Source organism: Myotis nattereri (genome assembly GCF_964212035.1).
Source record: "Myotis nattereri genome assembly, chromosome: X".
Taxonomy (NCBI): domain Eukaryota; kingdom Metazoa; phylum Chordata; class Mammalia; order Chiroptera; family Vespertilionidae; genus Myotis; species Myotis nattereri.
Window position 1 is genome coordinate 96,610,547 of NC_138078.1, and position 24,877 is coordinate 96,635,423.

Genomic DNA, 24,877 nt, shown 5'->3' on the forward strand with positions numbered 1-24,877 from the left:
ATGCTCTCATTTCCACATGCAGTCCCAGCTTGTAGGGCAGGGCCCTCCGAGCACAATTATAGCCAACAGCTATAGTTGTAAGCTTGAACCTATGGTCCGAACACGTGGCCCCACTTGCCTGAGTGATGTGGGCTTGATAGAGTTCAGGTGCATTTAGTTAGGTAGGATTGAAACCCAGGAGAATGTTGTAAACATCTTGGTCACGCCCTTACTTTGCCTCATAGCATCTGCTATAAAATAAAGGCATGGCTGTGGGCATGGTCGCTGTCTCTCAGAGAAGCAGCATCCCACCGAGACCTGGCTTTCATTGTCTTGTCTGTCTTTTCTAAGCCTTTCTGCCGCCCCCACTCAGGTTTACCCCTGGCCATGTTGGCATGCGGCACACTTTAGAAAGTTCTGCCTCCATGCTCCCAGGGTGGGTTCCTGCCTCAAACCCCGCCCTTACAGGAAACAGCTTGTGAAAGGGTGCAGCCGTTTCCAAGACAACCCCTGCAGGACTGATTTCCTTCTGCTTGGTTGCGGCGGTTCTTCTGGATGTGATGGACACCACCCATGGTTTTTTATATAAGTAGACTAGAGGCCCAGTGCACGAATTTGTGCATTGGTGAGGTCTGGCCGGCCCGCACCGATTGGGGTGGGTGGTGATTTGGGACAGGGCCAGCTGAGGGGAGGGGCTGCAGGCAGTTGGCCAGCCAGCCCCACCCCCTGGTCAAACTCCCAGTCAAACTCCTGTTCGAGGGGCCAATTTGCATATTAACCTTTTATTATATAGGATTGGTCTTTTTTCATGAAAATGACTTCTTTTTAGTTCATTAATAACTTGACATTATAAAAGAGGCCATAGAACTAATTTTTAAATTCCTATCATATGAAGTATGAATTCCTATCATATGAAGTTGATTATGTGGCATTCTACAACATGACAATTCTGATTTTCATGCTTTTAGTGTTGGAAATACAATAGAAAAATCTGATCGCAGAAATATGCTAAAAACCCATAAGGTGGAAATATTTCCTTATAAAAGCAGGCTTCTCCTCAGCTGCAAAATAAAATGCTTCCCCTTTCCTCCATTCATTTCATTTCAGTTCAATAAACAGTTAGTGAGAAGATAATATGTGGTGATACAAAAATAAAATGTAGTTTATACTTTTGTAACACTTTAAGCAGAACTTATAAGAGAATCAGGTGGAAGAGACAAACCTATAAACTGATTTTAATATAGTGCGATGAATACTATAATAGAAGTTTTTTCATGGTGCTATGAGAGCATACACAAGGAGCAGTGAGCCTTGACTAGAGATCAAGCATAGCTTCTTATAGGAAACTAGAGGCCTGGTACACAAATTCGTGCATGAGTGGGGTCTCCCTCGGGGTGGCCTGTGGGGATTGGACCAAAACCCATAGTCCAGTACTGACTGCAGCTCCTACCTGCCGCTCCCACTCATCCCAGCCCCACTGCACCTGCCATGGGCTTATGCCTAATCAGTCCCGATTGGGAGAGGCTCCTGTCACCACAGCAGTGCTCGCCAGCCATGAGCGTGTGTCTGGCGCCTTCCCAAAGGGAGTGGCCTGCAGTATCGGGCCAAAACCAGCTCTCTGACATCCCCCAAGGGGTCCTGGATTGTGAAAGGGCAGAGGCCAGACCGTGAGACCCCACCAGTGCATGATCAGGTCCAGGGAGGGGCCGAGAGAGGGTTCCAGGGCATGTCTGGCCCATCTCACTCAGTCCTGATCGGCCAGGTCCCAGCAGCAAGCTAACCTACTGGTCAGAGCATCTCCCCCCTGGTGGTCAATGCACATCATAGCAAGTGGTTGAGCAACCATAGCATATCATTAGCATATTATGCTTTGATTGATTGAACAGTCCATCAGTCACTGGATGACTGGACACTTAGCATATTAGGCATCTATTATATAGGATAATGCCTGAGGTAAATGTTGAAGGATAAGAGTTAAGCAAAGGAAAAGGGGCAGAAAGAAAAGCATAAATATTGGAGAGTTAGGCCAAATACTTTTCTAGAATATTTGAACAAAGCAAACATGAAAATAGGCCATAGAACTAATTTTTAAATTCCTATCATATGAAGTATATAGCTATCTTTAGTTGATATTTAATAAAATTGAATACTTCCTTTTGTGGAATAATCCTTAAAAGAATATTTCAATCTATTGCAGCATTTGAATTGTTATACAGTATATGGATATTTGTTCATCATTTGAATGTATTGTTCTTACATTTTAATGCATCATTTTAAGAAAATAAACGTACATATTTTCTGAATTTATTGAACTAGAAAAAATTCTGTGTGGACCAATTAATTTTTCTATTCAAGTCTCTTTATAACTATTGGTTATTCTCATTTCATCTTTTGTAGAGTTCCTGTACCTCAGCCAGAAACTTCTGCACAAACAAGAGAAAATATACCAGACACACCAAGTATCTTCCAACGTATGTTGCTTTATTATTAGTAGTAGTATTAATGAAATATTTATGGAACACTGTTATATAAAGGTCACTATTTGATTCTGCATTTTTGTGCCATGCCTGCCACTAGCATAATATAAGTATTCTAAAAAGATACATAGCTAGTTATTTTTGTTGCTGGTTTTCATTTATATTAGTATAGGTCCTTGTCAAAAACACTGGTCCCAATTTAGAACAATATTGTGGTATCACCAAAGTGAAAGTAAATATGAACAAACTTATACTTATCAGTTTGCTTCTTTAGTAGCATATACCTTCAAATGTACTATTTTTAATTATCAGAAGAATAAGTAGAAAGTTTAATTTTAATTTGACAATAAGTACAGGTAAAGCTTAAAATATTGTTAAAGTTTCTTTCTTAGCTATTGGGTTGACTGTTTTGAATTTGGGGTTCATTTCTGAAGTAATTTAGTAAAGTAATTTAGTTCTGGAAAGATAACCTTAGAGTGATTTAGTTTAAATCAGATTTTATATGGGGTCATCTCTCTGGACTAGACTTTTTATCATTTTATGTCCTTCTTGCTTTTTGAATTATTCTTATTTTGGGATTGACCTCTAGTCCTTCTGGCAAATTAAGAATTCACAAAAGATATTCATAACCAGTGGACACATACAACAGTGTGGTGATGGCCAGAGGTAGAGGTGCAAGGGTTGGGTGGAGATGAGTAAAGGTGGGGAGCAAGTGGGGGACATCTGTAATAGTGTCAACAATACAAAAAGAATGCACAAACGTATCTGAAGTCTGTATCCCACAATAAACATAAATAAAAGGGAAATCATTATAATATAAATATATAACCAAGCTTCAAACAAGAATGAAAAACACCTATGTGCTAGAAACAAAAGAATTTAAAATTAGTAGTGAGTAGGAGCTAAAACTAAAACTGCTAATGGGCATTTCAAAAGTAGATGAAGGCCTAAACGATTATAGATTGAAGTATATAAACAACATGGAAAGGGAAGTCCAGACCACATGCCTCCTTTTATGTGAATTAGAACTAAAATAAAGTTGGAAGGTTGTGGATGACCAATGAAATTATGCCCTTTAACTTGGGAAAGTATTAAAAAGCTCCCTGTATCCCCTGGACAATGAGTGGGAAAAATTTGGAATCCCAGGACTCTGCAGTATGTAAGTATGGTCACAGTTCAGATGACTGAAATGATGAAGAAACTGTGCTAAAGAATTAACACTAATATCTGATCCAAAATCAATGAAACCCCTAAGGTCTTGACAAAGGTGAATGTGAAACTGTCTTAAAGGGAGGCTTCTTATAACCTACTAGTGGCTCAGTGCACAGATTCGTGCACTGGTGGGTTCCCTCAGCCTGGCCTGTGGGGATCGGGCTGAAACTGGCTCTGCGACATCCCCAGAGGGGTCCTGGATTGTGAGAGGGCACAGGCCAGGCCGAGTGACCCCACCGGTGCATGATCAGGGCCAGGGAGGGACTACCAGAGGGCTCCAGGGTGTGTCCAGCCCGACTCGCCCAGTCCCGATCGGTCGGACCCCAGCAGCAAGCTAACCTACTGGTCAGAGCATCTGCCCCCTGGTGGTCAGTACACATCACAGTGACTGGTTGAACTGTCGGACACATAGCATATTAGGCTTTTATTATATAGGACTAGAAGCCCATTGTAGGAGGATTCCTGCAAGAATAGGGCTTCCTCGGGCTGATTGCGCTGCCAAGCCCCTCCACCCAGGCCCACAGATGGGGGTCCCGTCTGCCCAGGGCTGCACACGGGGGTCCCGGATGGGGGTGGGGCTTAGGTGGCGCGTTCACTCCACCAAGCCCCGCCACCCCAGGGCCGCAGACTGGGGTCCCACCTGCCCAGGGCTGCACATGGGGGTCCCGGATGGGGGTGGGGCTTAGGCGGCCCATTTGCTCTGCCAAGCCCCTCTGCCCAGGGCTACACACAGGGGTCCCCGCTGGGGGCCCTTTAACATGGGAACACATACAACAGTGTGGTGATGGCCAGAGGTAGAGGGGGTTCTGCCCATCCAGGGCTGCACATGGGGGTCCCGGCTGGGGGCGGGGCTTAGGCGGCACATGGGGGCCCAGATGGCGGCATGTACTGGCCCGCCCTGCCTGCAGTATGCAAATTAGCTGCCACCTTTTGGCGGTTAATTTGCATATCGCACTGATTCGCCAATGGGCGGCATAGCGAAGGTACGGTCAATTACCATGTTTGTCTATTATTAGATTAGATAGCATTTGAGACTCCCTTGGAAAACGTCTATAGAAAATGAATTCATAGTTTAAAAAATTACAGACTTCCCAAGGAAATGAACTACTTTGAGACAATGTGACTAGATGTACTATGTGGGATATTTTATACCTCAAAAACTAGAAATAGTAGATTAATTAGAAGGGCACTTTAAATAAATGTGTTTAAAAGGTTAAATGAATAGAAATCATAAGTCAGGAACTGATCAATATGAAAAAGAACTGGCATATTGGAATCCCAAGACAACTATATATGTGACTAGAGGCCCGGTGCACAAATTCATGCACCAGTGGGATCCCTCAGCCTGGCCTGGGGGATCGAGCCAAAACCGGCTCTCCAACATCCTCTGAGGGGTCCCAGATTGTGAAAGGACACAGGCCAGGCTGAGAGACTCCACTGGTGCATGATTGGTGCCAGGGAGGGATGCGGGAAGTTGGCCAGCTGGGGAGGGACCTCAAGAGGGCTCCAGGGCATGTCCAGCCCATCTCACTCAGTCCTGATCGGCGGGACCCCAGCCAGCAACAATCTAACCTACTGGTCGAACATCTGCCCCCTGGTGATCAGTGCACATTATAGCAACTCGTTGACTGTCTGCCCCCTGGTGGTCAGTGCATGTCATAGCAAGCAGTTGAGCAGTCATAGCATATCATTAGCATATTATGCTTTGATTGGTTGAACAGCTGACCGGCCGACTGGCCACTTAACATATTAGGCTTTTATTATACAGGATGGGTTGAAGAGTAAGTGGATTCAGATAAAAAGATAATTGATGCATTTGGAAGATAGCTACAGAGGAAATCATAAAAGGGATTGGGAAAGTAAGAAAGAAGTTGAGAGATGTGGTACATAGGGTGAGAAGGTCCAATTTATATCAAATAAAATTTTCAGGAGGACAGAATATGGATAATCAGGAAGAAGCAATATTTGGAGAGGTACTTTTTCAAAATTAAAGATACATATGAATCATTAGATTAAAGGGTCACAGTGAATTCTGAGCAGAAATATTAAATAAATCTATACCCAAACATATCATGGTGAAGTGCAAAGAATCAAAGATAGTAAATATCTTAAAAAACTATCAGAAAGAAACTATATATTTTTTACAAATGAAATATAATTAGGTTGGAAGATTTCTTATCAGCAATAATAGATGCCTTAGACAATAGAATAATATCTTCAAATTATTGATTATCACCGGCCAGGCCTTGGGACACTACCCATGCACAAATTTCATGCACTGGCCACTAGTTGTAAATAATGCCACAATAGACATAGAGGTGCACCTACCTTTTCAAGTTAGTGTTTTTGTTTTCTTTGGAGTAATACCCAGAAGTGGATTTGCTGAATCATGCAGTAGTTCTGTTTTTACTTTTCTGAGGACCCTGCACCAATTTACATTCCCACCAACAGTGTGCAAGGATTCCCTTTTCTCTACATCCTCAACAACACTTGTAATTTCTTGTATTTCTTATAATAGCGATTCTAAGTGTGAGGTGATATCTCATTATGTTTTTCATGTGCATTTCCATGATGATTAGTGATGTTGAGACCCTTTCTATGTACCTGTTGGCCATATGTATGTCTTCTTTGGAAAAATGTCCGTTCAGATCCTCTGTCCATTTTTAAATCAGATTGTTTTGGGGGGAGGGTTTGCTATTAAGTTGAATAAGTTATTTAGATATTTTGGACGTTAACCCCTCATATGATTTGCAATTATTTTCTCCTATTCAATAGCTTGAATTTTCATCTTGTTGATGGTTTCCTTTTCTGTGCAGCTTTTGAGTTTGATGTAGTCCCATTTGTTTACTATATTGCAATTTGAATGAATGAATTAGTTTTATGTGTGTTAACATGGTTACTAATGTATTCCGAACTATCTAATCTAATAGAAGAGAAACATGCAAATTGACCACACCTCGAATATGCCCTAAGCCACGCCCACCAGCCAATCAGAGTGACTATGTGCAAATTAAACCAACCAAGATGGCGGCCGGTAGCCACAGAGCTGGAGCAAGCAGGAGGCTTGGTTGCCCCGGTGATGCAGGAAGCCAAGCATCCGCCTGCCCTGGCCAGCTGTGGCCTCTGATCAAGGCAACAAAGTTTCAATTATAGAAGATAAATAAATCCCAGATACCTACTCCCAGCCAGCCTCCACCAGGGACTTGGGTGGCTGGGGGCCATGGCCAGCCTGCAGACAGCCATCATCCCCTCACCCAGACTGACCAGGCACCCCAGCAGGACCCCCCACCCTGAATGGTGGGGTGGCCAGCCTTAAAATGGACCTCAGCCCCTCACCCAGGCTGGCCAGGCACTCCAGCAGGGACCCCTACCCTGAAGGGGTTGTGACCAGTCTGAAAACGGCCTTCAGCCCCTCACCCAGGCTGGCCAGGCACCCCAGCGGGACCCCCACCCTGATCTGGGACACCCTTCACGGCAAACCAGCCTCCCCCCACCCATGCACCAGGCCTCTATCCTATATAATTAAAGGGTAATATGCAAATTGACCCTAACAGCAGAACCACTGGGAATGACTGGTCACTATGACACACACTGACCACCAGGGGGCAGACGCTCAATGCAGGAGCTGCCCCCTGGTGGTCAGTGCACTCCCACAGGGGGAGCTCTGCTCAACCACAAGCCAGGTTGATGGCTGCCAGTACAGAGGTGGTGGTGGGAGCCTCTCCCGCCTCCTCAGCAGTGCTATGGATGTCTGACTGCAGCTCAGGCCTGCTCCTCGCTGGCAAGTTGACATCCCCCAAGGGCTCCTGGGCTGCCAGAGTGATGTCTGCCTGCCAGCTTAGGCACAATCCCCCAGGGAGCGGGCCTAAGCCAGCAGGTGGACATCCCCTGAGGGGTCCCAGACTGTGAGAGGGCACAGGCCAGGCTGACGGGCCCCCCCCCCACTAGTGCACAAATTTTTGTACACCGGGCCTCTAGTGTTTCATAATAGTTTTGGAAGTTACTATCCAAAAGACACTCGTTTGTGAATATATAATTAGTTTGTGAGTGTGGACTTATAGTGCTGGGTTTTTTTAAGGCTACAAAGTTGAACATTTTATCACTTATATCTGATAACTTAGATAAATAGATAAAACATACATTGAACATTAACAATAAACAAAAACAGTGCTACTGAAATACAAGACATTGCAGGTAACCTCTGACTTACACAACTCTTTAAAAAGTCTGTTATATATTTGCTACTAATTATAGAACTTATCACTGACTAGACCAGGGGTGGGCAAACTCTTTGACGAGGGCCACAATGGGTTCTTAAACTGGACCGGAGGGCCATAACAAAAGCATGGATGGAGTTTTTGTGTGAACTCATATAAATTCAAAGTAAACATCATTACATAAAAGGGTACGGTCTTTTTTTTTTTTAGTTTTATTCATTTCAAACTGGCCGGATCCGGCCCGCGGGCCATAGTTTGCCCACGGCTGGACTAGACTATCTTATTCTTTTCTAGCCTTATAGATCTTGTTCCAGGGTGAAGTCAGTTGAACCAAGAGAGGAAGAGGAAATGAAAATAGTTCTTCTCCCTCTCCCATGCCTCCATACACCTATGCCTATAACTCTTATTTACATAATGACATCCTCAGAGTAGGTTTTATGAATTAAAAACAGTCACCATTCCTACATGCAATCATTTATACTGTGTCCTTTTTTACCTCACAACCTAAATGTGGTCTTCCCCTGAATATTTTCCTCACTTAACTATGAATTTGTTCTCAACAGAAAGAAGGGTAAAATGAATCATTACAATAATAGTGATCATTATAATTACATTATATAATCGTATATATTTACACAAAAGTATAATTATTTTAGATAATTAACCTGTCTTGTAAACATGCATTAGGCTTAAAAACATAATGTGGCCTGGCCTATGTTGCTCTGTGGTTGAGTGTCAACCCACGAACCAAGAGGTCACCTGTTTGATTCCCAGTCAGGAAGGCTCAATCTCCAGGAGAAGGCATACGGGAGGCAACTGATAGATGTTTCTCTCTCATCAATGTTTTTATCTACCTATCTATCCCTCTCTCTTCCTCTCTCTCTAAACTCTATAAAAGCATTAAAAAAATAATATGTTTCTCATGGAAATTTTAACAGTATTCAAGCTAAAAATAAAAGAATTCTAGTTCATACTGTTATTTTTAGAAAAACCTGAACTCTAGATGTATTTGGTCTGCTTCCTAATTATTACCTTTAAAATATTGCTGTTGTTGTAAAAAAGAAGGAACTCTTACCATTTGCAACGGCATGGCTGGAACTGGAGAGCATTATGCTAAGTGAAATAAGCCAGTCAATGAAGGAAAAATACCACATGATCTCACTCATTCATGGATAATAGAGACCATTATAAACTTTTGAACAATAATAGATACAGAGGCAGAGCAGCCTCAAACAGATTGTCAAACTGCAGCGGGAAGGCCAGGGAGGGGTGGGGGGCAGGAGGGAGGGGGGTAAGAGATCAACCAAAGAACTTGTATGCATGCATATAAGCATAACCAATGGACATAAGACACTGGGGGGTAGGGCAGGCCAGGGGTTTGTCAGGGGCAGGGGGAAAAAAAGGGACACATATGTAATACCCTTTGTAAGACTGTAAGCAATAAATTAAAAAAATATATATATTGCTGTTGATAACCAGTGTCTACAAATACCTCTTTTATTAAATTTGTACACATTTGTATTGATTATGAACATATAATTGGGATAGGTAATTACAGTCCAAGTTACTAAATCCTATCTAATAAAAGAGAAACATGGTAATTAGCGTACGACCGCTACCCTTCCCATTGGCTGATCAGGGCGATATGCAAATTAACTGCCAGCCAAGATGGTGGTTAACCGCCAACAAAGATGGCAGTTAATTTGCATACATAGGTGCAATGCTGGGAGGTGAAAGGGGAAGGAGGGAAGAAGCCACTTGCTACTGACTGCAATTGGAAACCCAGGTGGCAGCCAAGGGCCAGAGAACCGAGCTGCCTTTGCTTGGCGAAGCCAGGCCGCCTTTGCAGGCTTCTGTGATAGGAGAACCTGGACGCCTTTTCCGGGTTCCTAATCAGAGAAGCTGGGTGGGGCAGGGAAGAGGCGGATGTCTGCCTCTTCCCTGCCCCGCCTGGCTTCTCAGATCACTGATCACCAGTGATGGAAGAACACCCAGAGGCAGGGCCAGAGGCCAGGCTGCATAGCTGCCTGGGGACACCAGCTGGACCCCAGGGGCGACGCCGCCAGGCCCCAGCAGGAGACCCAGAAGTAGACCCAGGCACCAGGGCTGCCTTGCTGCTGGGGCACGCAATCCAGTGCCTGGGCTGAGGAGACCCGGAAGGCGACCCAGGGGCTTCCCAAGAGAAGAGTCTCCATGGTCAGATGGCATGGTTTCGGGACAGGAATAAAGACCCCAGGTGACTCAGATGCCTGGCCACAGGGTTAGACCAGCCAGCAGGGCCTTTCAGTTGGGACTGGGCTGGGGGTGGGGCGAGGGAGGCAAGCCGGAAATAAAGAACTACAACTCCCAGGGGGCTTAGCAGCCAGGCCTGGGTGCCTGGCTGTGAGGATGGGCTATAGTTTTGCAAGCCACTTTAAACTAGAGGCTTGCAAGGTTGGAAGTTCTGCGCCAGGAGCCAGGGAGAAATGGAGCTGGAGCAGAGAGAGGGGTCCATGGCAGCCGTGGGCTTTGAGGAGTTGTCAGCACTTCCCGGCTGGGAGCTGGCGCTGCCTCCGCTAAAGGTGGTCACATACTGGAGAGCGAGCTTAAGACCGGGCCAGCCAGTTCACCATCTTACTGGAGGACGAGGGCAGCCAGGGCACAGACGCCCCCACCCCAGGCAAGGCTGAGAACGAGCCTCCAGAGAAAGAGGGGCTGTCCCCGCCCAGGAGGACGCCAGTGCCCACAGAAGCCAGCAGCCCGGCCCCTAGCGAGGGGCCCAGCAGTTGGAAGAGGCTGCGAGTGCCACCAGAATGGGGCTGGGCAGGAGTCCCGCTGACTCCGGAGCTGGCCCCCATGCAGATAAAGGTGGAGGAAGACTTTGGCTTCAAAGCAGTCGAGGCTCTGGACTCAAGTTGGGTTTCTCGGGGGCCAGACAAGTAGCTGCCCTACCCCACCCTAGCCAGCTCCCCCTTTGACTGACCCCCCAATAAATGAACCCCATGCTCTCCTCGGCAAAAAAAAAAGCTTATAGAGGCATGCTTATAGGATCAAATAGTATAAATACAGATGTCACTGGACAATAAAAAGAGAACCTGGCTATGATGATCACCTGAACGCTGCCTCTGTGTCATTCCTTCTTCGCCGACTCCATCCACACCTTTGGGAACCCCTGGATCTGCTGAGGCAGGACCCCAACATTCCTCTTCTGATAAGGACTTCAGTGAGATGGGCTAAGGGTCCCACTGGAACTGCCTCCATTTAATGTAATCCCCTCTTTAAAGATCTTATCTCTATATACAGGTACATTCTGAGGTTCTGGGAATTAGGGTTTTAACATACATTTTGTTGATTACCCAAATCAGCCCTTAACAACCAACATGTTTCAGAAAGTAGATTCCTACAGGGTTATTTACCAAACATTCAGAAGTATTTTTAAAAGAGCTAAGGCCCTCGCCCACTGTGCGGGCCCCTCCTGGCGAAGAGCGAAGGCCTGGGTTCCAGGCGCCGGAGAAAAACTGGTGCCAGCAGCCAGGGGAAGGGGCCCCCAAGGGGCCCCAGATTGCGAGAGGGCACAGGGCGGGCTGAGGGACCCACCTGAGTGCACAAATTTTTGTGCACCGGGCCTCTAGTTAAAAAATAAAAAGCATGATTTTTCAGAGGAATTCTTACTATAAATATTTGTACCTTGCCAGTCCTTAATATTAACACTACAAAAAGAAAATAGGCATAGCCCTGACCGGTTTGGCTCACTGGATAGAGCGTTGGCCTGCGGACTGAAGGGTCCTAGGTTCGATTCCGGTCAAGGGCATGTGTCTTGGTTGCGGGCACATCCCTAGTGGGGGGTGTGCGGGAGGCAGCTGATCGATGTTTCTCTCCCATCGATGTTTCTAACTCTCTATCCCTCTCCTTTCCTCTCTGTAAAAAACCAATAAAATATATTTTTAAAAAAAGAAAATAGGCATAGAAAATATTTTGAGTTATTCCTGCCAGGGTCAACCACAGGATTTTTTATAAGGTAAATGTAATTATTCAATTTTAAAAATTGAAATAACCTATAACTTGTTCTTTGCATGCTATATTTTTTAACAAGTCAATCATGAACACACAATATAACTTGGAACATTGTCGTAGCTACTTATTGCTGCTCTAATTATGTACTTATTAGTTTGGGGAGGGGAGATTTATTTCTAGAAAGTAAAAATATTAAATCATTGCCCAATTCTCAGTTTAGTCTAATACTATTAACTGAGTTTTTCTGTTGGCATTGATTGATTCCTTTCCTTTTCATGTGTGATTAAATATTTTATTATTTTTGTTGTCAAGCATTTTATGAGATGTTAAATGAATTCATCAACTGAATTTTGAGTTTAAAGAGTCTTGGAATATTTCAGTATTTTAAATTCCTGGTTAGAAGTATATATTCATCTTCTTCATCTTTTATTATAATTTAATCTAGTATTTTACCTTGTAATAAAATTTTAGTAAGTCTCTTGTGAGTTTTAAGAAACCAAAAAGTAGCTGATTTGGCTCAGTGGATAGAGCATTGATCTGCCGAATGAAGGGTCCCGAGTTCGATTCCAGTCAAGGGCACATGCCCTGGTTGCAGGCTCTATCCCTAGTCAGGGGTGTGCTGGAGGCAGCCTATCAATGATTCACTCCCATCATTGATGTTTCTATCTCTCTCTTTCTCCTTCTCCCTTCCTCTCTGAAATCAATACAAATATTTTTTTAAAAAGTAACCCAAAAAGTAGTCTAAGAATATGGAATAAAGTTAGTAAGGAAAAGTAGTACTAGAGGCCCGGTGGACAAAAATTTGTGCACTTGGCGGGGAGGGGGGTTCCTCAGCCCAGCCTGTGCCCTCTCGCAGTCTGGGACCCCTCGGGAGATAACGACCTGCTGGCTTAGGCCTGCTCCCGGGTGGCAGAGGGCAGGCCCAAACCCTAGGTGCAGCCCCTGGTCGGGCTCAGAGCAGGGCCGATTGTGGAGTTGGGGCGCTGCCCCCTGTCATACACAGAGCAGGGCAATCGGGAGGTTGTGATTCCACCCTCAGTAACGCTCAGGGTAGGGCCGATTGGGGGGTTGGGGTACCATCCCCTGTCACACTCAAGGCAGGGTCGATGGGGAGGTTGCAGTGCCACCCCCTGTCACTCACAGAGCAGGGCCCATCAGGGGGTTGGGGTGCCACCCTCTATCACCCACAGAGCAGGGCCGATCAGGGGGTTGGGGTGCCGCCACTCTCACACTCAGGGCAGGGCCGATGGGGAGGTTATGGCTCTACCCCATCACACACAGAGAAGGGCCCATGAGGGGTGGGGGGTTGGGGCACCGCACCCTGTCACACACAGAGCAGGGCTGATCAGGGGTTTGGGGCGCCAGACACTGTCACACACAGAGCCGCAGGGCGATCAGGGGGTTTGGGCGCTGCCCCCTGTCACGCTGATCCCGGTGCTGGGAGGCCTCGCGGCTCCACTGATCCCGGTGCTGGGAGGCATATTACCCTTTTACTATATAGGGTAGAGGCCTGGTGCATGAGTGGGGCTGGCTGGTTTGCCCTGAAGGGTGTCCTGGATCAGGGTGGGGGTCCCCACTGGGGTGCCTGGCCAGCCTGGGTGAGGGGTTGATGGCTGTTTGCAGCTGGTCACACACCCTTCAGGGTGGGGGTCCCCACTGGGGTGCCTGGCCAGTCTGGGTGAGGAGCTGAGGGCTGTTTTCAGGCTGGGGGTGACTGAAGCTCCCAACCGCTCCTTTTTTTCTTTTTTTCTTTTTTATTCTGGGCCAGCTTTACCTTTGAGGCTTGGCTCCAGCTCTTAGGCCTCCGCTGCTGAAAGTAGGTTTCTGGCCTTTGCTTACAATGTTGCGATCCTGCTGGCTGAAGCCTGGCAGGTTTCTGGGGTTTTGTTTAGCTTCTATGTTTGTTACATAGTTGCTTGCAGCTCAGAGGCCTTCAGAGGCAGGCGGGGAACGTTGGAGTGCTCCGTCACTGAAGCAAGCATGCCTCATGTGAGTTTCAAGCTGCCTGGCTGCCGGCCACCATCTTGGCAGGCAGTTAATTTGCATATTGCCCTGATTAGCCAATGGGAAGGGTAGCGGTCGTACGTCAATTACCATGTTTCTCTTTTATTAGATAAGATACTAATCAAATTGAAACCTTACTGTTGATGCTCTTTTCTGCCTCATCAAGGTTGTTGTTGTGTGTGTTTTTTAACGCTAGGGTAATAATGAATAGCAAGGCATAAGCAGCCTACATGGAAGCAATTCAGCAGCCATGGTAAACTTTGAAACAGAGTTGCTGTCAGCTTTCCTCAGCTAGCAGAACTGACAACATGAGGGTCTTGTTCCAAAATCTATTTTTTTCTGATTATACCAAATATTTTCAGTTTCCAGGGTATATTATTCAATTAAAATCGTATTTCACAAAATTCCTTAGGACAGTGTCTAGTACATAATAGGTATTTAATAATTATTTGCTGAATGAATGAATGTCATAATGTGTGGGGGAGGTATTATATTCTGCCTTAGAAACTGTGTTAGACAAACTGTACATAAATGATAAATTAACTTGATGTTAGAGAACAATCCAGAATTGAAGCAATCTTTTATCTCAATTTAGTTCCCTCCTGTTTTCCATATGTCAGTTATATCTGAAACAGGTGTCATAAATAAATGGTCCTTTTGAAGGAGAGTTATATCCGAGAAAAAGACTGTCTTGTATTTGTTCAGGCTACTTTTTGTTCAGCAAAGATGAACAAAATATTGTTTTAATCTTAAATTCCACCAATAGTGAGCGGTGGTCCCATCTCTAAAGGTTATTAATCTCACGAATTTGTTTTACCTTGAACTTGTCACTGAATATAAAAGGAATATATGTTTATTTATGAACATTTAGAAAATACAGAAAAAGTATAAAGAAGATAATTAACAAATCTCCATAAAGCCATTAGCAAAGAAAACAATATTACTTTTTAATACTTTAGAGTAAAAGTTTATTTAGAAAGTGAATTTTGTTCTTTCCTCACTTTAATAAATATCTTTTAGATATTCAATCTGCATTTTGTAGGTGGTTGTTAGATTTTTAAAGTTAACTATTTCTCTTTAATCTGCTTTTTTTTGGTAGAAAATGGCTTGATTTGGTTAATTTATAGGTCAATTGTGTTTATTTTATTGTGTCTTTAACAGGTAGAGAAAGTGCAAGCACTGGTATTAAATGGAAAGCCAGAAAAACTCTAACTCATATATGGGAAAGTCAGCTGTGGAGAGAGAAACAGTTTGGCTTAAGAGAGCACCTACGTTACGGATTTCTTTATCCTGAAAGTATTCCACGGAAATTTAATTTCGAACACAAAAATTTTCTTATTCAGCAGTATAATTGTCAGCCTGCAAAATACATAGCACCAGAAGAAAGGCCCCCAAAACTTAGTGATTTTAAGAGTGCCCAAAGTCTTGGACATTTTAAAGTAACCATCCTTGGTAAGTCAACTGTTTTTCCCTTTGGATATATTCATTTAACATATTTTCAATATAGATGATAGTATTTTGCTTCAAAAAAAATTAAGTGCCCTCACAAAAAAAATTAAGCTCAAAGAGTGCTCTTGTTTGGTTCAAACCAAAGGAGTAGAGCACTACTTCTAGAATACATTAAGCTCTAACTGTGGGCTCTTAAACATTGCAAGTCTTTGGAAAGTATTTGGGGGAAAAAGATTGGGAACCTAGGGAACTTTCCTCATCCCAGACTGACTACTTCTAAAACGGATTCTGTTCTCTGTTAGGCACCACTTTCTTACCCATATTCTCTGTCTCTTACTCAGAGCATCTGAACCATCGAAAGGTAAAATGTAGGTTAAAGAGAAAAGGGTAGTAATCAATAGATGCTCCTATAAACAGGAGTCTGTTTAGCCCTGAAGAAAATAAAATTCTCAAGTAACACAGGTTGAACAGAAAGAAACTACTGAATAAACATCCCCTGTCTGATAAGGGAAATAAGGTAATTTCCTCAGGTTGTTGAAAATAGAGAAGTAGCTACAGAACTTATAAAATTGTAAAGGAACCAATATATTTTTGTATATTTATTTTTAAGTTTGTTTTTAATGAGTGAAAATGTACACAAAAACATTTCTATTATAAAATTTTAGCCAACATGAGCTAATCTCAGTCAAGGAAAACATTTTATTTCTGTTTGTGTTTTAAAGAAAGATCTTGTTACCTTAAAATGAAAGAATAAGGAAAAATCATTGGCAAATGAATTTAATGCCTGAAAGAAACTGCAGTTCATAGATTTTTATATCTGGACTACTGGAATGAATTACCTTGACCTTTATCAAGATTCCTTTTTTCTCCTTTACTCTCTCCCATTCCCACTTCCCCTACCTTCTTACACATAAATATGTACATACATGTGTATAATCTATGAAAAGTGTGAATTTCTATTCACTCTGTTAGGGAGTCTTACATATAAATTTCTGATTCTTTTTTTCACTAGACTGCATTACTTCGTCTTTTGGGGTCAAGTTTATCCATCTTAGTTTTATATCTAGGAAACAAATATTACAGCAACAATTTCCCTTATATCACAAAAAAGTAACCATGGAAATAATGAGTTCATCTGGAAACACATAATTTGAATATTTTTCTTCTTATTAACAAGGTACTGGTTCATTAAACATCTCCGCTGTCTTACTAGTAATTGTAAACCTTTGAGGCTTTTGCTATGCACCACATAAAAGCAAGAATCAAATGTGAAGAAGGCAAATTTATCATTCTGCCAACCACTTTTAATTCATATTATAACTATACTGTTTTATATCTTGCCTGTTTTCAATGAGTTAAAGTGGTTAACAGGGAAAAAATAAGCCATGTATGGATGAAACAAAACAGAATATTTAAAAGAAAAGAAAAAATAGGTGTTTCTAGGTACTTGGAAATAACCAAAATTCTATAATTTGATATCAATTTTATGTCTGCTTTCTGGCAAGAAGGGAAAAAAGGGATTTTTTCCTGGTGAGATATTTTGCTAGAGTTAAAAGAAATTTGGATATCTTCTAGTCCTACTTTCTGGCTAGGTTGAAGTCAGGCCATAAAAATTATGTTTCCTTAGTTTTCTATTACAGAGAAAACAAACATATGTAGAAACCCTATTTATTTCTCTAACAAAACTCTGAATTCTAGTTTTAACCAAAGAACTCACAAATCCTATATAATAAAAGGATAGTATGCTAATTGACCCTGAAGGCAGAACAAATGGGAAGGACAGGTGGCTATGACATGCACTGACCACCAGGGGGCAGATGCTCAATGCAGGAGCTGTCCCCTGGTGGTCAGTGTGCTCCCACAGGGGATCTCTACTCAGTCACAAGCCGGGCTGACAGGCTGATGGCTGCAAGCGCAGCAACAGTGGCGGGAGCCTCTCCGGCTTCCTTGGCGGCACTAAGGATGTCCGACTGCGGCTCCCAGGCTGCCAGAGGGATGTCTGTCTGCCAGCTGAGGCCTGATCCCCCAGGGAGGGGGCCTAAACTGGCAGGTGGACATCCCCTGGGGGTCCTGGACTGCGAGAGGATGCAGGCCAGGCTGAGGGACCCCCCCCAAGTGCACGAATTTTTGTGCACCAGCCTCTATTATTATTAATAGTATAGAATCTAAATCACTTTCATTTACAGTTTAGGAATTAACTGAAAGGAGTATCAATGACATGCTGATAATAAAACTATCTTCCTGAAAATATCAGGATTTCCAATCTCAGATATTTCTCAATTTCAAAGCATATTTTCTTTCACATTTGCAAGTTGGACTGCATTTTATGGTCAATGGAAGCATTGAATGCAGTGTTTACTTTTTATTTAAAATACGTATTAGCCCCAGGTGTTTTGGCTCAGTGGACAGAGCATCAGCCTGTGGACTGAAGGGTCCCAGGTTCGATTCTGGTCAAGGGCCCATGCCCTGGTTGCAGGCTCGATCCCCAGTAGGGAGTGTGCAGAAGGCAGCCAATCAATGATTTCCTCTCATCATTGATGTTTCTATCTCTCTCTCCCTCTCCCTTCCTCTCTGAAATCAATAAAAATATATTTAAGAAAATAAATAAGTAAAATAAAATACTTATTAAATTGATGAGAGTTATATCTGAGAGTTAAATTTAATCTTAGCATCAAGGAAATAAGACACCCGAATGTGCACATTTACAAGGGTTTTGCAGCATTGCTAAGTTTCATGAGGTAGCTATACTTGTTGTAATACTGAGTTGGAATCCTCAGTAAATTCTAGATATCATGGCTATTTTAGTTTATGAAAACCAAATTTTAGTAATTCCCTACAAATCTTTAGCCCTTAGTCGTATGTTACCTTAAAGCTATGGAATTTTGTGTCATTTGCCCATAAAAAGCAAATAATGGATTTGAATTTCTAGATTAGTTCACAACTCAACAGGAAGGACTTTGTTTACACATCATTGGATCATGCTAAATAGTTAAGAATCTCTGTAAGGATGAATAGGAGAGATATTAAGGTCATAGAATCTATAGGACCCTGTGACACATATCATGGAAGAATGAAAGGGAGGAGTTACGGATAGCTCCCAGGTTTCTGGTTTGGGTAACTAGATAGAATTCATATAGTTTTGTTCTGTGTGTTTACCCTTGCTTCAGCCACAATGGGCTCCTTACTCTGGCCTATACTTTTGGCTACTCCATTCCCTGCCTGAAATACCCTCCTGTTTACTTAAAAGCTATTCATCCTTTAGTACCCAGCTCAGACCCTTGCCTCTAGGGAGTCTTTTGTCCACCCTAACTGACATTGACCCATGTAAAAAGATGACAGTAGTAGGTCAGGATTCAGTTTGGTTGGTCCCCTATAGCCTCTTTTCTACTGCAGCCTCTTATAGCCCTAAGAGTAAGTTATTGACACATATATTTGAGGACAGATTGGACCTAGTTATTATGGTGCATACCATACCATACCATACCATACCATACCAGTATATCCTTAAGTCCAAATGGCAATGAGAGAACCAATAGTTTTCTCATGAATGATGAAGAAAGCACTATACAAGTTTTCATTTATGTGACGAGGCTGTTCTCTGCGTATTAAGATTTTAACCTTCAACCTTTCATCAGTAGAGAAAATTTTTTGAAATTTTTTTTCCAGCAGTGGTGAAAGACTGCACTGAACTGTCTCCTCTTTCAACCAATAACATGTATTCATAAATGTTTGCACAGCTAAGAGTTTAGGCCACAGTTTTCAAACTGTCTTTTTTTTATCCTCACCTGAGGATAGAGTGGAAAGGAGGGAGGGAGAGAGGGAGGGAGGGAGAGAGGAAGGGAGGGAGAAGGAAATGAAGGGAGGGAGGGAGGAGAGAGGAGGGACGGAGGGAAGGGAGAGAGAGAGAGAGAGAGAGAGAGAGAGAGAGAGAGAGAGAGAGAGAGAGAGAGAAATAGAGATCATCAATGTGAGAGACACATCGCACATCAATTGGCTGCCTCCCACACATGCCCAGACCCGGGCTGGGAAATGAACCTGCAACCCAAGCACATGCCCTTGACTGGGAATCAAACCCTCAACCCTTCAGTGTGTGGACCAATGCCCCAACCACTGAGCACACCAGCCAGGGCTCAAACTGTCTTTTATAGGTGTGAAGCTATTTGGCATATATTAGGATCAAATCAGCAACTTGGCCTCATTAGCACCATATACTAACCCACTAACCTTTAATAAAGTGTAATTTTTCTTTAAAGGTCTGAACCACGAGAGAGCAATTGATGTTGCATTTCTACCCCTGTACTGTCCAGAAGATATCCGAACACCTCAAATAGACACATTATTATCCTGTATGAATTACAGCTGTGTGTATCCACAGGAAGTAACTGATTCTGGGAGGATGCCACGTCCAAGAGCCCTTGCAGGTATGACCGTCTCAGTGCTCTTTTCATTCAGAAAATAAAATTAGTATTGTAAATGGTCATGTTTTGTGGAATGGTGCACCTGAAACCTGTCTAGTGTTGTTAGCCAGTGTCACCCCAATATGTTCAATAAAAAGGAAAAAAAATATTGTAAACAGTCCTAACCTTAAGATGTTTTTACATAAAGCAGAGGTGGGGACCGTCTGGTCTGCCAGGTGTATCATTAGGTCTGGCCCTGCCAAGGAAACCACAGGTGGGACAAGAAATTCAATAAATCTAGGAGCTTTTTTCATAGCAACATAATTTTTAAGTTAATCATTTTGTTTGGCCCATAAATGATGTTATAAATATCCAAGTAGTCCTTGGAAGAAAAAAAGGTTTAAGGTTCCCCACCCCTGCTATAAATATTTTAGCCTTAACATTTAATACAGTTTGAAGAATTATTTTATAAATGTACCCCAAGACTTATAAGTGAAAATATATATTTTATTTTTTTAATATATTTTATTGATTTTTTACAGAGAGAAAGGGAGAGGGATAGAGAGTTAGAAACATCGATGAGAGAGAAACATCGATCAGCTGCCTCCTGCACACTCCCTACTGGGGATATGCCCGCAACCAAGGTACATGCCCTTGACCGGAATCGAACCTGGGACCCTTGAGTCTGTAGGCCAATGCTCTATCCACTGAGCCAAACCGGCTAGGGTGAAAATATATATTTTAAACAAAATAGAATGGATTAATGGTTTTTATTCCAGGCAAGCATTAACTGTGTTCTCTTATAGCCTGGCTGGTGTTGCTCAGTGGTTGAGAGTCCACCTATAAACCAAGAGGTCCCTGGTTTGATTCCTGGTCAGGGCACATGCCTAGGTTTCAGGCTCGATCCCCAGTAGGGGGTGTGCAGGAACACCTGGTCGATTTTTTCATCTCTCCATCCCTCTTCCTCTCTCTCTAAAAAATTTTTTTTTAACTCAAGGGTTTTCTCTTATAATGCAACTAGAGGCCTGGTGCACTAAATTTGTGCACTGAGGGAGGGGATGTCCCTCAGCCCAGCCTGCACTCTCTCCAATCTGGGACCCCTCGGGGATGTCCAACTGCCGGTTTAGGCCCGATCCCTGTGGAATCGGGCCTAAACCGGCAGTCAGACATCCCTCTCACAATCCGGGACTGCTGGCTCCCAACTGCTCACCTGCCTGCCTGCCTGATTGCCCCTAACCACTTATGCCTGCCAGCCTGATTACCCCCTAACCACTCCCCTGCCAGCCTGATCGCCTAACTGCTCCCCTGACGGCCCAGTCGCCCCTAACTGCCCTCCCCTGCTGGCCCGGTCACCCCCAACTTCCCTTCCCTGCCGGCCCAGTCACCCCCAACTTCCCTCCCCTGCAGGCCAGGTCGCCCCTAACTGCTCTCTCCTGCCAGCCTAGTCCCCCCCAACTGCCCTCCCTCCCCTGCCTGCCCAGTCGCCCCTATCTGCCCTCCCCTGCTGGCCTGGTTGCCCCTAACTGCCCTCCCCTCCTGACTGGCCTGATTTCCCACAACTGCCCTCCCCTGCCAGCCATGTTGTGGCTGTGGGCACTGCCACCGTTGAGGGTGGGGCAGTCAATTTGCATATTTCCTCCTTATTGACTGTGTGCGCCACCATCTTTGCATTGGTGTGAGGGTTAGTTAGCATATTCCCTCTTTATTAGATAGGATTCTGAATGTAAGTATTGGACCTAAGTGGTATGTACATGGGAGCAGTGCAAATTTCTAATCTTCTCTCCTTTTAACTCAGATGAGACAATATATCCCAGTGATGGCGAACCTGTTGACCTCGGCGTGTCAGCATTTTGAAAAACCCTAACTTAACTCTGGTGCCGTGTCACATATAGAAATTTTTTGGTATTTGCAACCATAGTAAAACAAAGATTTATATTTTTGATATTTATTTTATATATTTAAATGCCATTTAACAAAGAAAAATCAACCAAAAAAATGAGTTCGCGTGTCACCTCTGACACACGTGTCATAGGTTCGCCATCACTGATTTATTCTTTCACCTTATAATTGCCTGAAATTTTAATACCTCCATAGCATAGCATAGTACAATTGTTTTCTCTTATAAACGTTTAGTTATTCAAGTGCTATGCAATAAACTCCTTGAGGAGTGCTAGGAGTATATGTAATCCCAGTAGTGAAACTCTTCAACCAACTGTTTAGGCTACTACATAATGCCAAACTTATTTCTATATACCAAAATTATTTATATATACCTATAAAATTATGTGTCCATGATTACCTTATTCACTTTTTTTTTGTTATTTCTATTTCCTAAGCATGTGGTAAAGTTTTTAGAAGGTTTCATTGAGCTTATAAGGATATTACATTTAAGTTATATTTTAAGAAAGCCTTTATTATCTATGGTCTTTCTATGCTGATGAAACTCTTGAGTGTATGTTGTTTTTAAACAAGTCTTAAGAGCTGTGCCTGATGAATAAGTAGCTTTTGGTATTAACGCTTACTGTAAACTGAACATGAATAGCTAATTTTATGTGACGAGGGGTTTTTATTTTCCCACAGTCTATTTTAGAAATGATTATTAGTCGACCTGCAGTATTACTTCTTACATTGCAGCTCCTTAAACTTCCAAAAATTCCAGATTCCTTAGTTAGTGCCCTAATAGGCACTTTAAATATTCGTACACTTATTTTCTTACTTCATACAATATCCATTTCTGTCACTTTTTTTCCTGCTATATGTATATGTTATTATTGAAGAATATCAAGGCAAAATTCTCAGCTACCTACTAGTTTCTAGTGCCAATATTCTTCCAACAGTCACTAACATCGTCACATGAAAATATCTGGTTAATATTTGGGAGATGAAGGGCAAAAATCACTAGAAAAGAAAAGTGATAGGGTAATCAAAAGTGAGGTGATTTATTTTCTTTTTCATCACATAAGATTATTAATAATGTGCCCTGGCCAGGTGACTCAGTTGGTTGGAACATCATCCCACACACTGAAAGGTTTTGGGTTCAATTCCTGGTCAGAGCATATACCTAGGTTGCAGGTTTGATCCCCATTTGGGGTGCATGCGAGAGGCAACCAATTGATGTTTCGCTCTCCCTTCCTTCCTCTCTCAAATCAATAAAAACATATCCTCAGGTGAGGATTAATATAAAATCCTATTGACAGTGTGTCACTTTAGCTTTGTGCCATGCACTGTGCCTGAACATTTTTATAAGTTATGACTAACTCTAATAATAAGAACCTTGCAATGTGAATATTATTTTCCTATATTTAAAGATGATTACACTGAAAATCAGATTTACTAGCATGGGTAACAGCTGGGACTTGAACTCAGATCTGTCTGATTTAAAACTTTTTCATTCCTCCAATTTTTCCAAAGTGAAAGGTCAACCTGACAGGTAAAAATAAGTACAGAATAATGTAATGCAGTGCCTTATAGTATAGCATTGGTGTCATCTCTTTAAACATTTTTTATGAACTAGTTTCTTTTTATTGCCTTGAAAATATGTAGATTTGCATTGCTCCAGTATAAAAAATAAAAAATAAATATAACTAAATATGGCTTTGAAGTACCAGCCCATATCTTGACATTACTGGCAGCATCTGTTTGATGTATTCACTGTTATCTGTGGAAGTTATAACAGCATACTTTTGATGAATGTGTGTGATGAATTAGAGTGAAGAGGAAGAAGATGAAGCACAGGGTTAATATTATAAGAAAAAATATCAGTTTATGTGATATTAAATAAAAGTAAATATTTAATTATTTTACAATACTTACCATCTGCTTTTTATTTTTAGGTGATATTATAAAAGCAGTAACTAAACTGGATAGAGTGCATGTCATCTGTATCTTGGATATCTGTAATTTGGGTAACAACAATGTAGAAGTCTGTTTACATAAAATTTATAGACCAGATAATGCTCCTTAAAATTAGCAAATGGAATTATTACAGATTGTTAAATAAGGCAATGCATTAATTATAGTCTATCATTTTGTTGGTAATTTTGATAACTGTTTTTCTGCAAGAATATTACATAAGCTCCCAAGTTATTAAGTAGTTTAATGTTAGTCTTGTATTTGGAGTTAACAGACTTCATTTTAAGTTCATTACTGAACCAGTCATTAGAAAAATTTTTGTGTATCAAGAAAATTTACCTTACTTCGATATGACTATTATCTTGACTTTTAATAATTTATGTTCACTGTCTTATTTGTGAAGTGTAAATTTGTTCTAAAGCCTCAGCATAGGGCATCTTGACTTCAGAAGAGTAACTACATAGACATTTGACATCCTGCAACTTTTATTCACCTATAATGGCAAGTTTTGAGTTGCTAATTTGAAGATTAAATGCTTCTAAAATGGTCAATCTGCATTTCTTACAACTAAGGTAGTTTCTGTCATTTTCAAAAGCGCACAACAATTGTTATGGTCTCCTTGCCCCATTCTTTAGTTTAGTCAGCTGTGCAATGTGAATGAATTAAATTGTCTTAAGGTTTTCCACTCCCTATTGTGACTTCATATCATCTGAATTTCTAAATGTTTTCACCAGTCTGTTATTTTAAAACCAGAGGCTACTGTGTATCTAAATTTTTGCTGTATTCAGTTGTAATTTGGGTACATGTAATGTGAGCTTAAATAGTGAAATTTTTATCTCATATTAACATTTTAGGTGCTCATATTCAAACTATGAAAACGGTAACTAAGGAAATTGATTTTATTCTGGTTGTCTATTATACTTCATTTTAAATGTAAGTGGCCTTCCACATTTACAAGGCCCTATGGTTGACATCTATGTGTATCTATGACCAACACATGAGTTAAAAATTACTCTGTATCAAGATGAATTTGATTATAGTTAAGCTATTAATTTTTGGGGTTTCCTTCTAGCCTTATTGGTCTGTAACTTCATATGCTATACATTTAAAATGTATTTGGCAGCGTATGAACCTAAAGACAGATGCTGCAGTTTGTCCATAAATGTGTTTGGTCTTTTGTTTTTATAATTGTGTTTAAATGTTAATTAGAATTGTGAATCCTCCTCATGGTAAAATTCTGAGTGTGTTATTAAAGAATTTAAAAAGCAATAACTTTTTTGGTCACCTGTCTTATTTT

The 24,877-nt window shown here is 42.1% G+C and overlaps 1 protein-coding gene across 1 annotated transcript in view; it reads left to right on the forward strand.

The window, feature by feature from the left end:
* The window catches only part of LOC308536248 (RPA-related protein RADX-like), a 56,283-nt gene extending 32,516 nt beyond the window's left edge, over positions 1-23,767 (forward strand). The window contains exons 11-14 of the mRNA XM_081115347.1: positions 2,377-2,450; positions 15,044-15,334; positions 19,585-19,752; positions 23,562-23,767. Of these exons, the coding sequence (XP_080971473.1) occupies positions 2,377-2,450; positions 15,044-15,334; positions 19,585-19,752; positions 23,562-23,692 (664 nt within the window). The 3' untranslated portion in view covers positions 23,693-23,767. The remainder of the gene's footprint in view (positions 1-2,376; positions 2,451-15,043; positions 15,335-19,584; positions 19,753-23,561) is intronic.
* The last annotated feature ends 1,110 nt before the right edge of the window (positions 23,768-24,877 follow it).